General features: G+C 31.2%; 1 protein-coding gene and 1 long non-coding RNA gene across 2 annotated transcripts; both read right to left on the reverse strand.

Moving 5' to 3' along the window:
* Positions 1–2,732: 2,732 nt before the first annotated feature.
* Positions 2,733–6,977, reverse strand: LOC110684752 (UPF0481 protein At3g47200-like). The gene is made up of 2 exons (XM_021861189.1): positions 5,828–6,977; positions 2,733–3,574 (listed from the first exon to the last, which is right to left on the reverse strand). Exons 1-2 carry the CDS (start codon positions 6,551–6,553, stop codon positions 2,924–2,926), a joined length of 1,377 nt encoding a protein of 458 aa, XP_021716881.1. The 5' UTR covers positions 6,554–6,977; the 3' UTR covers positions 2,733–2,923.
* A 6,361-nt stretch (positions 6,978–13,338) lies between these two features.
* On the reverse strand, positions 13,339–13,925 carry LOC110684764. Its single transcript, XR_002503814.1, has 2 exons — positions 13,853–13,925; positions 13,339–13,740 (listed from the first exon to the last, which is right to left on the reverse strand). It is a non-coding gene; the product is annotated as an uncharacterized LOC110684764 (long non-coding RNA).
* Between the last annotated feature and the right edge of the window lie 1,079 nt (positions 13,926–15,004).

The following is a 15,004-nucleotide window of genomic DNA, read 5'->3' on the forward strand; positions in this document are numbered from 1 at the left end:
TGAAGACGGAGAAATCAAAGTATGTCTCTCTAGGATTCATGTAAGTATGTTGGACATAAAAGTTAGTCTGGAAAAAGTCTAAAGAACCAAGGTGACTCATGATAGTCAATGAAATTAGAGTTACTGACTTGTCAGGAACTCAGAGACTGTCAGAGTTTCAGAACCTAATCGGAACTTAAGTCTGCACGTCGTTAAAGGTCGGTTTAATGATATAAATATTTACCTAATATGTGCATATCTTTTAGGTATTTGGTTTTACAAAATAAAGATATTTATTTTCTAAGGAAAGTATTTTAAGCAAAAATAAGTTTAGAATAAAATATGATTTTATTAAAAGTATATCTTTGAAAAAAGATACACTAGTATATTTGGAAAATATAAGTTTGGAATAAAATATGATTTTATGATAAATATATCTTTTAAAAAAAGATAAGCTAGTATATTTGGAAAATATAAGTTTGGAATAAAATCTGATTTTATGATAAGTATATCTTTTGAAAAAGATAAGTTAACATATTTGGAAAGTATATGTTTTAAATAAAATATGATTTTATAGCAAATATATCTTATTATTATTGACATAATATATTCTTAATAAAAAGATAAATTTTTGGAAAACTAATTTTTAGTAGATATATTTTAAAACATATCTTTTGAGAAAACTTATCTTTTACGAAAAGAATGATTTGGATGTACTATAAATCTTCTCGTATGTATTCATTCAAAGTCGAGGTTGACGAAGCTTAGTGGTCGTGCTTAATGGTTTCATCCTTCACCATGAAGCTAAGTCAAACCTCGAGGTCAAAGTTCCAGTCAGGTTTAGTTTCAGTTCGTCAATAAGTTGCAGACAAATCTTAAGTGTCCAACATATTAGTTTTATCTCTTTATTCTTTGATATGTATTTAGAGTTATTATTTGAGATCTTGTAATTGGAAAAAAGGGTTTTGAGTATTTTATGTATTGGGGTATGTGGAGTTTGAAAGTCTCTAAAATTTGAGTTGTAGTTGTGAGTAGTACTTTGAAAGTACGAGTGAATCTAAGTGTGGGACTTAGGTTGGGTAGGATAAGGTCCTATCAAATAGCAAGTGTCCTTGGTGGAACTTGTGACAAAGGTCTGTGTATAATAGGTTGTAATTTGGTATTGCCCTATTATAGTGAAATGTTTGTGTTGAAAATCCCTTGGTGGGTCGAGGTTTTACTTCTAGTTGGGCCCTGGATGGTTTTCTCGTAAAATCCACTTTGCGTTGTCTAAGTTCCTAACAACAATCAGTTTTATATTCCGCAAAAGTAGGCACTGGGAACATACTACAATTCACCCCCCCTCTTGTAGTATATCATCCGAAATAACAATAATCATTTGAATCAACTTGAATTTTGCTGCCAAAAGAAGAATATCCTGGAGGCAGTGACATGTAATCATCTTTTAGTAAATAATCATGTAGAAAAACACTGGTCACATCCATTTCTGTGGTGTGCCAAATATACACAGCAACCATAGCAACAATGGCGGAGCCAACGTTTCTAAGTGAGGGGGCCAAGATTATACCTACGTATATATAATTTGCCAACTATTGAATTGATTACATTTACTTTAAAAAAAAAAAACAAACTTTGTTAGCTAAAAGCTTTGATCCCTTGACATCTTGCATACTATCGCATGGAAAAACCAACTCCTCTACACCAAAATCTATGACAATTAAGAGCAAATTTAATACTTCCTCCGTTCTTTTATTATTGCACCACTTGCCTTTTTAGAAAGTTTCACAAATATTGCACCATTTCCTCTTTAGGAAAAAAATTATTTGTGTTCATACTACAAATACCCAACATACCCTTGCTTTTTCACACTTACTTTTTAGTTTATCAATATATCACATGGGCAATTTTGTATTTTTACCTTTTTCTCTCTTACTTTTTTCTACTACCAAAATATTTGTACCCAACCCATATGGTGCAATAATAAAAAAAACGGAGGAAGTATTAAATTTGCTCCCCCCTGCATAGCTAAGATTGCCCTTAAAGTTGTCATATTTGCAACCAAGTGCAAAGGTTTCTTTGTAATCTATGTCAAACTGCTGTCTGCAACCCAACACCACAATCCTTGCTTTGTGTCTTTCAATGTTGCCATCAAATCTAAATTTGGTTTTATATACCCACTTGCTGCCTATAACCTTTTTTTTCAGGGGCAGAGTAGTGCCAAAAAAAAGGAAGTATAACACTTATTAAAACACGATCAAATTGAGTAAGTCTAACACTTATTGAAACATGGAGGGAGTATGAGATATGAATAGTTAGTTATTGCTATTTAAAAAAAAAAAAAAAAAAGAGAGTTTAGTATTGGGGTTATGGAGACTTCTCATTAAAACGACTCTTAAATTATATATAAAATATATTTGCTAATGTCATTAAGAAAATATGAGGTCTCATATTTGTATTAAGCTGCTAGCTTCCTTTTCCACGCTTCTCTTTGAATATTATACAATTGTAAATTTCAAAATTTGTAATTGTCAAGTAATAAGCGCAAATACAAGACTAATTGGAGTAAATATTTGAAATTTAAAACTTCTCATGCTAGCTTATTATATTTTTCCATATGATATACTTATCCTATGTCTTACTAATATTGAGATTTACTTGTATGATACTATTTTCAAGCAACTTGGTGATGTACACAATTTTTGTACGTCGAGTCACATAGTGCTCCACGCCTCCACGAATCAACGTTACATGTACTAAGATCATGAGCTTATGCCTCATATATAGAGATTATCTTATTATATGTCCAAAATTCGTATACAAATGAAACAATAAATTTAAAACCAATAATACAAGTACTAGTGTCCATTATATTAGGACTGAATTGTACAAAGAATGAGAAGACATACTACTCTACAGATATTAGTAATACTACTAAGTTAGTTAATTAGCTTGGTTTGTAGTATGGATAAACAGTATACAGGGTTTGTAAAATGGTCAAAACTAATAAAACAAAGGCAGCAACCATGGATATGAAGGACCAAGGTGTGTTGAAATACGTATACTTCAATGTAGCCCAATAAACATGCCAATCATTTTGATGATACATGTTAACATCATCAAACAACTTGGCTAAATAACATTGGTCGATATCGAATGCTACTTCCTTGCCCAAATTGTTGATAAATGTAGCAATTTCAGCCTCAGTTCCAAAATAATTCTCTAGAATGTTCTTGTCACAAAGGTACTCCACGTCCTTAGCCGAGTTAACAAGGCAATCTACAAACGTTGCGTATGTAGTGAAGTACGTGGAGTGACCATTGTGACATTGCTCGTATGATACGCAATTTGCTAACAAAGAGCTAAGGAAGTCGTCGAAGGTCACCCTTGGCATTTCGATCACACCTCGTTTAAACTTGACTGCTAGGAAGGTCTCGGATTTTCCGGGCCTAAGATGGATCCCGGCTTGTCGGAGCTTTGAAACTGAATGAATTACATGTGAAGGAGCTGTGTTTTCTTTTGAAGGATCTTCTGGGTCTAATTCTGGGGTGATGAAGCTAGAGCGCAAGAGATCTAACAAATGCTTGGGTTTTAGATCCTAGCATTACACAAAATATGTAATCCATTAATTATTTTTTATTCAAAAATCACAATAACTAATCATTCACAAATCCATGATTACTAAAATTTAATTACGAATGTAAAATGAATGATTAATTGATAATGGTTTAGTAAGCAAGATTCTATGAAAATGACAGGAAACCAAATTATTCATCATCAAAGGGCCATTGGTGAATTTAAACCCCTAAATAAATGATATTTCTTTATATTATTAATAAATACACACTTTGTATTTCCTTTTTATGACGTCGTACCATATAAACCATACAATTCCCTCAAAAAAAAAAAAAAAAAGTATTTCTTTATATCATCCCTTGACCAGTTGACCGTTGTGAACAATGAAAATATCACAGCCTCATAGTATTTGAGAGTGAGGAGTAGCTCAAGTGGTTAGAGCTCCCCTCCTAATTCTAGATATTAAGATCAATTCTCATCACCTGTTCTTACGGCTCTCTTAACTCAAAAAAATCAAAAACAGCCTCACAATATTTCATTGTACATATAAACTCCCTATGCCTTTTAAGCCCTTAACCAAATTATTATTTTGAATTTGTACTATAACCAAGTAATAAAAAAACCTCTCTATTTACTTGTTACCTTGTTAGTGGATATATGTATTCGTGTTTGTTAATTTTCGTTAATATTTCTCGCATTTGTCTTAATAAAAGAAGATATATGTGACGCCAAAAGCCCGCTTAAGTGTCCAACAAACTCTCCCGACTTAAGGATATTTTAAATTTCTATCTTGGCCCGGCGGCTTCTTGCATTTTTCAAGTCATATTATTGACATTTACTTTTTAAGCTGGAATTGAATACTCGTACCATAGTACATTATAGACTTATACGGTTATACCTTATACCCCCCTCTCCCATTAAAAACTAAGGTTTGGAACAAGAGTAATATCAATGAAAGTAATTTCATTACTTTTACAGTAATAATTCATCTTATACAGAGAGTGAGGAATAACTCAAGTGGTTAAGAGTTTTCCTCCCGATTTTAGGAGTTTTTGGGATCGATTCTCACCCCTACCCTTGTGGCTCTCTAAATACAATAATTTATCTTATATAAGTATGCAGGAGTAATTTCATTGTTTACTCTACTTATTGTTCTAATTTTTAAAAGTTAGATGTTTAAAATACAATTAATTTGATTTTCACATGTGGTCTCAAAATCACTACTTGTAATTAGGGGTTTAAAATTAGATTAAAACTTGATTTGCGTTTTTATATATTTAATTTATTCCATTTGGTAGATAAGATGTAACATGCTTACAAGCTGTGCATGCCTCAATAATTTCTTCTTTTCATTGGGCTTTTTTTTTTGTTTTTTTTAAATAAAGGTTACTCTCAATTTTCTATGTATATGGACCCATAATCAAAGCACTATCACTTTTGTTTATTAATTATGATTAGTACGTACCACAAAGTTTATCTTACTGGCATAAATTAATTAGCTAAAAATACTGTTTTTATGTCACACTTGGATTCTAGAAATCATTAGAAACCATTTATTTCTCTAAAATTCATTAATTCATTAAAAAAAGATTCATTAATTTATTTTTGGTCTCTCCTACACCCCTTTTAATTAAAAGGATCTTGCTAATGAGCGTCCCGGGGCGTTAGATAAGGATAAATTATATTGGTTGAAATGGTATTATGTTAGGGATTCATGACAAAATCACGCGTCGTTCGGTGGTGTAATTAATGTTAATTTTACTCTAATATTTGCACTTTAATTCTCTTATCTAACGCCCCGGGGGCGCTTATTAGCTTTGCCTAATTAAAATTAGGAGTTTGATATATACAAGTATACAACCACAAGAGCTAAGTTCTAACTATTACATGACGATCAATATATTCCAATACAACACGAAACCACTCGATCATTATTTGTTGATTTTATGATTTTAACTTTTGAAATCTTACTTTTTTTTTTTTTTTTTTTTTTTTTTTTTTTTTTTTGTTAACATTTATATTTTACTTTTAGAATCTTTGAACTAAGAGTGACATTAGTCTGTGTGTTATTTTACATCAAACTTAGAATGTACTAATGCTAAATGAACAAGATAAATCTATACGAGTATGCGTTATTTTAACATAAACTAGAATGTACTTATACTAAATACATGACATTAGTCTGTGCGTTATTTTACCTCGAACTTAGAATGTACATATGCTAAATGCACGAATTATATTAACAATATCTAGAAAATTAACAAGAAAAACTAACCTTGTACTTCCAAATAATTTCGTCCGGCCGTTGAATAGTAAAATTGAAGAAGCTCAAAGAAAGCATAGCAAGAGTAAATTCACCACAACTCTCTTTATCACCACTAGTTAAATCATACAAACATTGCAAAACAAAGAATGGAATTTGATTTTCCAACCTATGTAAATCCCTCAAAAGTGCCGGAAATATCCAAGACATAGAAGCAATAGGATCATCATCTTCAAACAACACCAATTTTGCAACCTTCCTAAACAACTCAATAATAAAACAACCATCAACAACTAACATCTCAAGGAAGTGTTGTTCCTCTAATGGTATATCTTCCGAGTAACATTCGCGTGCGGACGCCCCGAGTGGGGCGACCGCATTGAAGAGGTCCGGGAGGGTGAGGTGGGTGACTCGACCGAGGAGTTGACCGAGGTAATGGTACTTGTGTTCTTCCATCATTTGTAAATGAGGTTGGTTATGATGGAATGGACCTATTGAGATGATTTGTGGTTGGTAGAGCTTTCCATTTACGTCGTTGAAGCTCTTAGGGACTTTGAAGATTGAACACGTGGCTCGACCGGCTGCCTTGCTTAGGATTTTTGGTGGAGTGTTGATTTTTTGATTGATCAAGGCTAAGCGGAAGTTGTCGATTGTGACCATGTTGATGGCATGGTGGTCTTGGCCGTCGTCGCGGTGGCGGGTTTGAGTTTGGTTTGGGGATGGTGAGCTGCTTGCCATGGAGTATTATTGTGAAGTAAGGTTCTCGGAAGATACTTAAATTGGTGGCTTGGCTTAAGAAGATGAAGAGGGTGCTCTGTTTTGGTTATCTATACTTAGGAATAATCTGTTTTTTTTTTTTTGTACAATTATTGAATACCAGCTCATTTTCTTTCCAATTATGTCAATTTTGTAATTATTTGATGATTGTTCTGTTTTTAAGTCCAACTACGACTTTCTTTTCTTTTTACATTTGGAGAAGGAAAAATATGAAAGTTTAAGAAGCGTTTTTCAATATAAAACTTTTTTTATCTAAAGAAATTTTTTTTAGATAAATTACTATCTAAAAATGGATCAATCTTGAAATGTCATAATGCGGTAATTGTCTAAAAATGCAACATAGTTAGATGCCTAGTTTTCTTTTCGATAAAAATGTACTACCGTCTACTGACAATTGATTTTGGTAAATTAGATAGGAGTAATGAGTCTAAACCTATAAAAATACTAAAGGTTTAACATCTACTTTTTATTTTAAAAAAAATAATAATAATAAATAAATAAAAAAAAAAAAAATAAAAAAAAAAAAAACCTACCTCAGCTAAGTGTTGTAATTTTGAAATATTTTATATCTCACAAATATATATATATATATATATATATATATATATATATATATATATATATATATATAAGAAGTTAATTTAATTTGGAAAAACAATAATATTTATTATAATAATGTATGATAGAATCGATTGATGATGTTATTTTGTTTTTCTTTTTTCTTTTTATTTTTTGACAACACCTAAATAAATTTATGTAATTAAAACAAGAACTAAGACTTACCACTACCAACTTTGAAATTAAAACAATTTGAACATTGAAAATCTGACTTTTAACACTTATTTAAGCCTTTAAAACTTTTGATATTGAAAATAACATTAAACTTAAAATGGCCGGACATGTTGAATATTAGGACCTTCTTACCATACAAAGAGTAGAAGCATAATACACACCATAAAGTTGTTTATCATCAATGTACTTATTAAAACTTTAATTTAATAGCACTCATACACTTGATTCCATAATCTATACATATATTAAAAGACGTTCCTAATAAGTATGTATACATGCCACGTGAAATTGATCGAATAAGAACTTGTTATCATCTATCTAAGCTACTCCCTCCGTTTTAAAATAGCTGCTCCTTTTCTCCATGCATGGTGTTTTAGGAGAAAATAATAAAATAAGGAGGTAGTAGGGTAGGGTGAAAATAAAAAATTGTGAAAAACAAAATGTCGGTGGGTACTCACATAATCATCAACTTCTCTCCCTTTTTGCTAAACCTAAAAACATGATGAATGAAGTTGTAAATATCCTTCACATGTGTTAATATTCAAATTCATGACACAAATATTTTTATACATGACACTAATATTTTAATATCAGACAATAATATTCTAATACATGACACTAATATTCTTATATCTGACAATAATATTCATATACATGACACTAATATTTTAATATATGACAATAATATTCTAATACATGACACTAATATTCTTATACCTGACAATAATATTCTTATACATGACACTAATATTCTTATACCTGACAATAATATTTTAATATCTGACAATAATATTCTAATACATGACAATAATATTCTTAAACATGCCACTAATATTTTAATATCTGACAATAATATTCTAATACATGACACTAATATACTTATACCTGACAATAATATTCGTATACATGACACTAATATTTTAGTATCTGACAATAATATTCTAATACATGACACTAATATACTTATACATGATAATAATATTCTTATACATGACACTAATATTTTAATATCTGACAATAATATTCTAATACATGACACTAATATTCCTAACACCTAACCATACTAATCTATTACCAAACAAAAGATTCCTAACACCTGACCATACTAATTTTTTACCAAACAAAATAAACCTAATACCTAACTAAAATAACCAAATATCTTACATTAATTACTTAATATCTGACATTTAAAATATGTCTAACAATAATATTCTAATATCTGACAATAATATTGTAATATATGACAATAATATTCTAATATCAAACCTTACAAGTTTACTATCATGAAAACATTAAAAGTTTAAAGTCTGACATCAAAAGTTTTATACTACGTATTTGACATTATAAGTTTTATATCAAACATTAAAAGGTTAATATTTTACATTAAAAACTTAATATCTGACATTTAAATTTTAATATTAATAGCTTTAAGAAGAGAATTCTCCTTTTTATTACTGTAGCAAACAAGAAATTCATAACAATAAGAACAAGCAATGATCTCAGATCATCAGCAATAGGAACACGGCGGCTCGACATGTCGAGCAGGATTATATAATCTTCCCCAAATTAAATACATAACTTTGGCCATCGGATTATCCTGACAAGGAAAAACCGACCTCCCATGAATCGCCTGACCTCGAGAATAAACATAAAGCAACAATTTCTTAAACGTCTGAGGAGGAGTCAGCCATTGAAGAGCCGAAGAGTTAGGCAAAGTTTGAAAAAGAACCAGAAACTTCGATTGATCAAAGAGAGTAACAATGAGAAGAGCACCTTTTATGGAGTCAATTTCGGAAATTTTGGGGCTTTCGTACTAGGGTTGATGATGGAGGTGATGGGAAGAATGTGAATATCGAGGGAGAGGTTGCCAGAGAAAGGGGGAGAGAGAGAGGAGAGCAGAGGAGTGGATAACTGAGGAGAGAGAAAGGGAAAGAAGGAGTACTAGAGAATGAAGATGGTGGACTCACCGTGACTCCGTTCTACCTAAAAGTTCACTATCCCCTTGATATATAAACACCTTGATTTGAATGAGTGTTAATCTATACAGATATGCTTTGATATGATTTTATAATGATTGATATATATTTCCACCATAGGTAGCAATTGGTTGTTTGCAAGAAAATGTTAACTTTTGATTAATTCAACAAATTATGCCTATTTTATTTCATATTTCATAAAGTATCATGTTTTATGATCAATAGCCAATAATTACTAAACAACTAATAATTGTAACTAAAAATGATATAAAGTAAAAGAATTTAAGAGAAATGTCTAGTTGATGTAATATTTGTTACATTTTTGTTTTTTTTTTTTCAAAATCATTTTGGTGTTTAGAAATTTGATCATTTTTTACAAGTGTGTTATTAAAGTTGCTTTTTAGCTAACACAGTACATTGATATTCTTTTTATTCCTATATTTAAAAGAAAAGATTTTTTTAACTTTTTTATTATATTTTTTTTAATATTTGAGATGTGGAATTACATTATGAAATTTAAAGATTTCAAAGCAATAAATTATTGTCTAATAAATTTAAAGATTTCAAGCCAAGAAATTATTGTCTAATTAACATGCTTTCGTTCTTTTACAAAGAATCTTGTATTTTTGTATTTGAGCATTAATTTACGCCTCAATATAGTAAATTTTTATAATAAGATATTTTAGTAAAATTTCTTGATTTATTAGTTTATAAATCCTTATATTTTAGGTTGTGTGAAAGGATTTACTGTATTGTGCAGTTACTTTTTATTTTTATTTTTTATTTTTATTGATAGTTTGGAACTTCAATGGTATTTATCTATTGAAAAAGAGTTTGATAATATAAGTAAAAGCAATAAGGAGATATAATATAATATAATATAATATATACTATACATTATTTGAGTTTTTCTTTTTATGATTTTAGATGAATTGGATGAATATGTGAGGAATTAGAAGAAATTAGATGAATATAAGATAAACGTTATTAAATATATAAACCTGCACATGCTACTCGATGTGAACATTTGTATTTTTAAGGAGATTTAGGACATGTGTTCCAATTAACTTTATTTTGATAACATATCTTCTGTTCTAAAATCTTCTACTCACTTTCTGTTTTCATTCGTTTTTCTAAATCTTACTCACTTTTCCTTTAATCCTATTAGACAAACTTTTATTCATTTTTAAAAAAATTATATATACAACTCCACTTTGTGGCCATTGAGGGAATGCAATTATATTTGATAAAACATACTCTCTATCTCTCTCCACTTTATAGCAAAAAATTATTTGCATGTACAATTCCCTTTTCAAATTTTCTTGATTTGTGTATCTAGAGTAAGAGTTAAGAAACCAGAGATACTATATATTTCCTTTGCTCTTTATAATAAGTTAGTTGATGCATTTTGTTGAAGTTATCAATTTAATCAAAACGTTTAAATTAATGGTTGAAGCGCTGGATCGATTTATGTACTCTATCTGACCCCCTCATATGAGAGCATGTTGGGCCTCAAGTGTAGATGCAACATGGGCTTCACCATATAGCATTAATATTCTTCCACTTTGAAAGTAATACACATGAGAATGAGGCATGAATGTGGTTGTCGAGGCACGTTGGCCTCGTAATTTACTACTTAAGTTGCATTGTCCCTTACGTCGAGCTACTATTGTTTATTGTGATAATGTTAGTGCTATTTATCTCACACACAACTCAACTAAACATTAGCGTACTAAACATATGGAGATGATAATTTGATTTTCCAGGGAAAAGTTTGGGTTGGGATAGGTTCGAGTGTTAGATGTTCCTACGTATTCATGTAGACGTCATTTGAAGCGTGCCTACTTAAACACGTCTGAATATGCTAAGAGATCATAAGAAGTTGGATTTAACATTGTAATGAGTAGGGATAAGATAAGGGATAAAGTAAAGAGCCACCAACAAGATTTTAAAGAACTTACTTGTAAACCGTTCATGGATTCTACGAAAGGGACAAAGGTAGCCAAGAATTATAATTCATGACGGTTACATACGCCATTTATAGTCCATGAAATGACTAACTCTAATTGTTTAATAACCACAATTGGAGGAATAGGGATGATTGTATGAAATTCAGCCAGGGAGACAATCTCATATTGGCCTCTACTCTATTTTAATTGTGAAAAGTATTATTTTGCGATTTAAAAGATAAAGAATTATATTCAATTTTCTCCAAACCAAATATTGTGATCACTTTTTAAGTCTACAAGATTAATAGGCCAGTGGGGCGACCACATTGAAGAGGTCGGGGGGGGGGGTGGGGTGGGGAAGGAGGTGGGTGACTTGACCGAGGAGTTAACCGAGGTAATGGTACTTGTGTTTCTCCATCATTTGACATGGATTTGGTTATGATGGAATGGACCTATTGAGATGATTTGTGGTAAGTAGAGCTTGCCATTTACGTCGTTGAAGTTCTTATAAAGGGACTTTGAAGATTAAACATGTGGCTCGACCGACCGCCTTGTTTGGGATTTTTGGTGGAGTGTTGATTTTTTGATTGATCAAGACTAAGCAGAAGTTGTCGATTGTGACCATGTGGATGGCATGGTGGTCTTTGCTGTCATCGCGGTGGGCGGTTTGAGTTTGGTTTTGGGATGGTGAGTTGCTTCCTATGGAGTATTATTGTAAAGTAAGGTTCATGGAAGAAACTTAATTAGGTGGCTTGACTTGCAAAAATGAAGAGGGTGTTTTGGTTATCTATACTTAGAGCATCTTTAACAATGAACAATTAAAATTATTTGTTACTATTTGAATAAAATTATGTTAAAAAATTGAGGAAAAGATGAATAGTTCGATGAACAATTGTGAATGGTTTGGTTTTCTAAACCGTTTGTGAAAATTGTTTGTTTGACAAAATTCACTTTTGCTGATTAATTTATTGTAAATTATGTTTGTATTTAATTTTTAGTTAAGGTGGGGTAGGTGAATATTGACATGAATTTTTTTTTTTTGGTTCATTGTTAAGAGAAGGATGTTAGAAATTATTTGTTTGTTTGATGTATGTGAGAAAGAAAGTATTTTTTATTGTGAATAGTAACATGAATAAAAACTTTTTGTTCATGAATAAGGATGCTCTTAGGAATAATTTTTTATTTTTTTTATTTTTTTTTATTGGTACAATCAATGAACATTAACTTATATAAACCTGGTTCACATTAACTTATTGTTGTCCACTAATATTAAAGATAATATATACGGAGTAGTTGTTTTATTAGTAAAAAAAGATACTATGTTTAAAATAAGGTTATTATGTTAAATTGTGTCGTTATAAAGGTTATAAGAGCTTATTTTTTTTTATATGAATATTTTTTTAGTTGCTATATTAGTTAATATGAATAATAAAGGCCATTAGTTAAAATTAGAATCAATATGTTTAATATAACTTCGTACTTCAATTTCAAAATACAAAAGGTCAACACACATGTTAAAATTAAGGTTACCATGGTAAAATTAAGACAATTTTATAATTATGGTTACTATGATCAAAATACAGTCAGTTGCTCGTTTATTGACCTCAGGCCCATAATAATATTATTGTAAACTAGATCCACACAAGTATTTTTGAGAGAATCTATCAATCTATCTATCTATCTATATACTATACTAAAAGAGAAGCGCCTCAATGTAGGGCTGGCAAACAGGTCGGGTCGGGTCGGGTTCAGGTCGACCTGTTTACATAAACGGGTCAGGACCCCCCAACCTGAACCCGACCTGTTTACTTAAACAGGTCAAAATAACCAACCTGAACCCGACCTGATTATAAACGGGTCGACCTGAACCCGACCCGCCTAAATCTGATTTTTTTTTAATTAAAAAAAAATAAAATAAAAACCTGTAATTTACTAATTTCTTTATACTGTAATTTTTTTAACCTGTAATTTGACTAATTTCTTTAACCTGTAAAATTCAAGTATTCAAGACTTCAAATTCAACACATAATTCAAGCAAACATAACTTAACAACATAATTCAAGAAAATCCTGCTGCATTAGTGCATTGTCCATACTTCATAGTTTCATACACTCACAACAACAACTAAAACTTGAAAAGTAGCTAGCCAACAAGTCCAAAATATTTCCAAGAGTTACATGTACAAAATACTTCCAAGTAGGCAAATAAAAGTTCAACTAGAAAACCAAATACATGTCCAAAATAACAGTAACAGTTTCATCAACTAATTTTAGAAGAAATTAACAACATAATCAGGTTTGACTCTCCATGACAGCAGGACTTTCTGGTGCACTTTGTGGAGGGCTGGGGCTGGGAGTATCCCCCACATCATCGTTGACTTTCATGGCCATGATTTTTCCACATAAATCTTGCAATTGCGGATCCATATTAGCTACAACCAAAAGAATACATACAAAAGTTAATTTCAGCCTTAAGCATAAATAAAATAGTACAAAAAAGAAACAAAAAAATTGTAATTTTAAATACATAAACTATTTTCATACCTTCACCAAAAGTCCAATCTTTGAGGCAAATGATAGCTTCTGCTGTGTTTGGTTTCAAAGAGCTTCTATAGCAATCCAAAACTCGACCACCAGTACTGAAGGCAGATTCTGAAGCTACTGTTGAAATAGGGATTGCAAGGATGTCCCTTGCCATCTTTGAAAGAATTGGATACCTCACAACATTTGTTTTCCAATGATATAGAATATTAATGTTGGTTGCACGAGGAATCAATGGCTCTTCCAAGTAGATTTGCAAGTCAGATTTAGCAGCAACATATGATTTGCTAGAAGAGAAGTTATCAAAGTCCTAAAAGATGTTTAAACAAAAATTACAATAAAGCATACAAAAAACAGAATTTAAAGCTGATTATCAAACAAAAAGCAAGTGTTCACAGTTACCATCATAAAAGAATCAGAAGCAACATCAACTTGCTCTTCATTAGGCTGTCTAGAAGAACGGCACCTTGTTCGTGGTGTTGTTGTGGAAGCCTCAGTCACATAAGCACCATATAAATAATCCAACCTTTCCTTGAACTTCACCAACTCATTAGTACCCTCTATTTCCCCATACACCTTCTTAAAAGCCCACTCCACAAACTCATACTTAAATTGAGGGTCTAAAACAACAGCCACAGCCATGATTATGCTAAAGTTGGTCCAATATTTAGCAAATTTCTCATTCATTCTTGCTGCCATCTTATGCATGAAGTTATCAGAATTTTCAAGCTCCTCTTTCAAGAGTAAACGGATTTTCAACACATTTGGGAAGCATAACCAAATCAAGGAAATTGCATAAACAAATGACTCATGAGCAAACAAACTCATAAAAAATCGAATAATAGGATTATTACCTTCAGAATGTTTGAGATGAAGCTTCAATCTTCAAGGTTCAAGCATTTTTATTTCAATCTTCAAGAGTTAGAGAGAGAAAAGAGAGGAGAGAAGAGAGAGAAACTGAGAAGAGAGAGAGTTTGAGTGAAAGAAAGCGACGAGAGAAAGAAGGAATTAGGGTTAGATAATTTGGGCTTGGCCCATATTTTAAAATTAGGGTTTTAAGTTAAGCGGGTTGGGTTCGGGTTGACCCGACCTGAAACCGACCCAATTAAATAAACGGGTTTATGCGGGTTGGTTTCGGGTTGGGATTTTCAACCT

This window comes from Chenopodium quinoa, unplaced genomic scaffold (assembly GCF_001683475.1).
Source record: "Chenopodium quinoa cultivar QQ74 unplaced genomic scaffold, ASM168347v1, whole genome shotgun sequence".
NCBI classification, from domain to species: Eukaryota; Viridiplantae; Streptophyta; class Magnoliopsida; order Caryophyllales; family Amaranthaceae; genus Chenopodium; species Chenopodium quinoa.

What these genes read in the sequence shown, in the direction of transcription:
- LOC110684752 (XM_021861189.1), bottom strand. Translation starts at nt 6,553, where the DNA reads ATGGCAAGCAGCTCACCATCCCCAAACCAAACTCAAACCCGCCACCGC. An exon ending in AAATTATTTGGAAGTACAAG is followed by an intron (nt 3,575 to 5,827) that starts GTTAGTTTTTCT and finishes GTGTAATGCTAG; the next exon opens with GATCTAAAACCCAAGCATTT.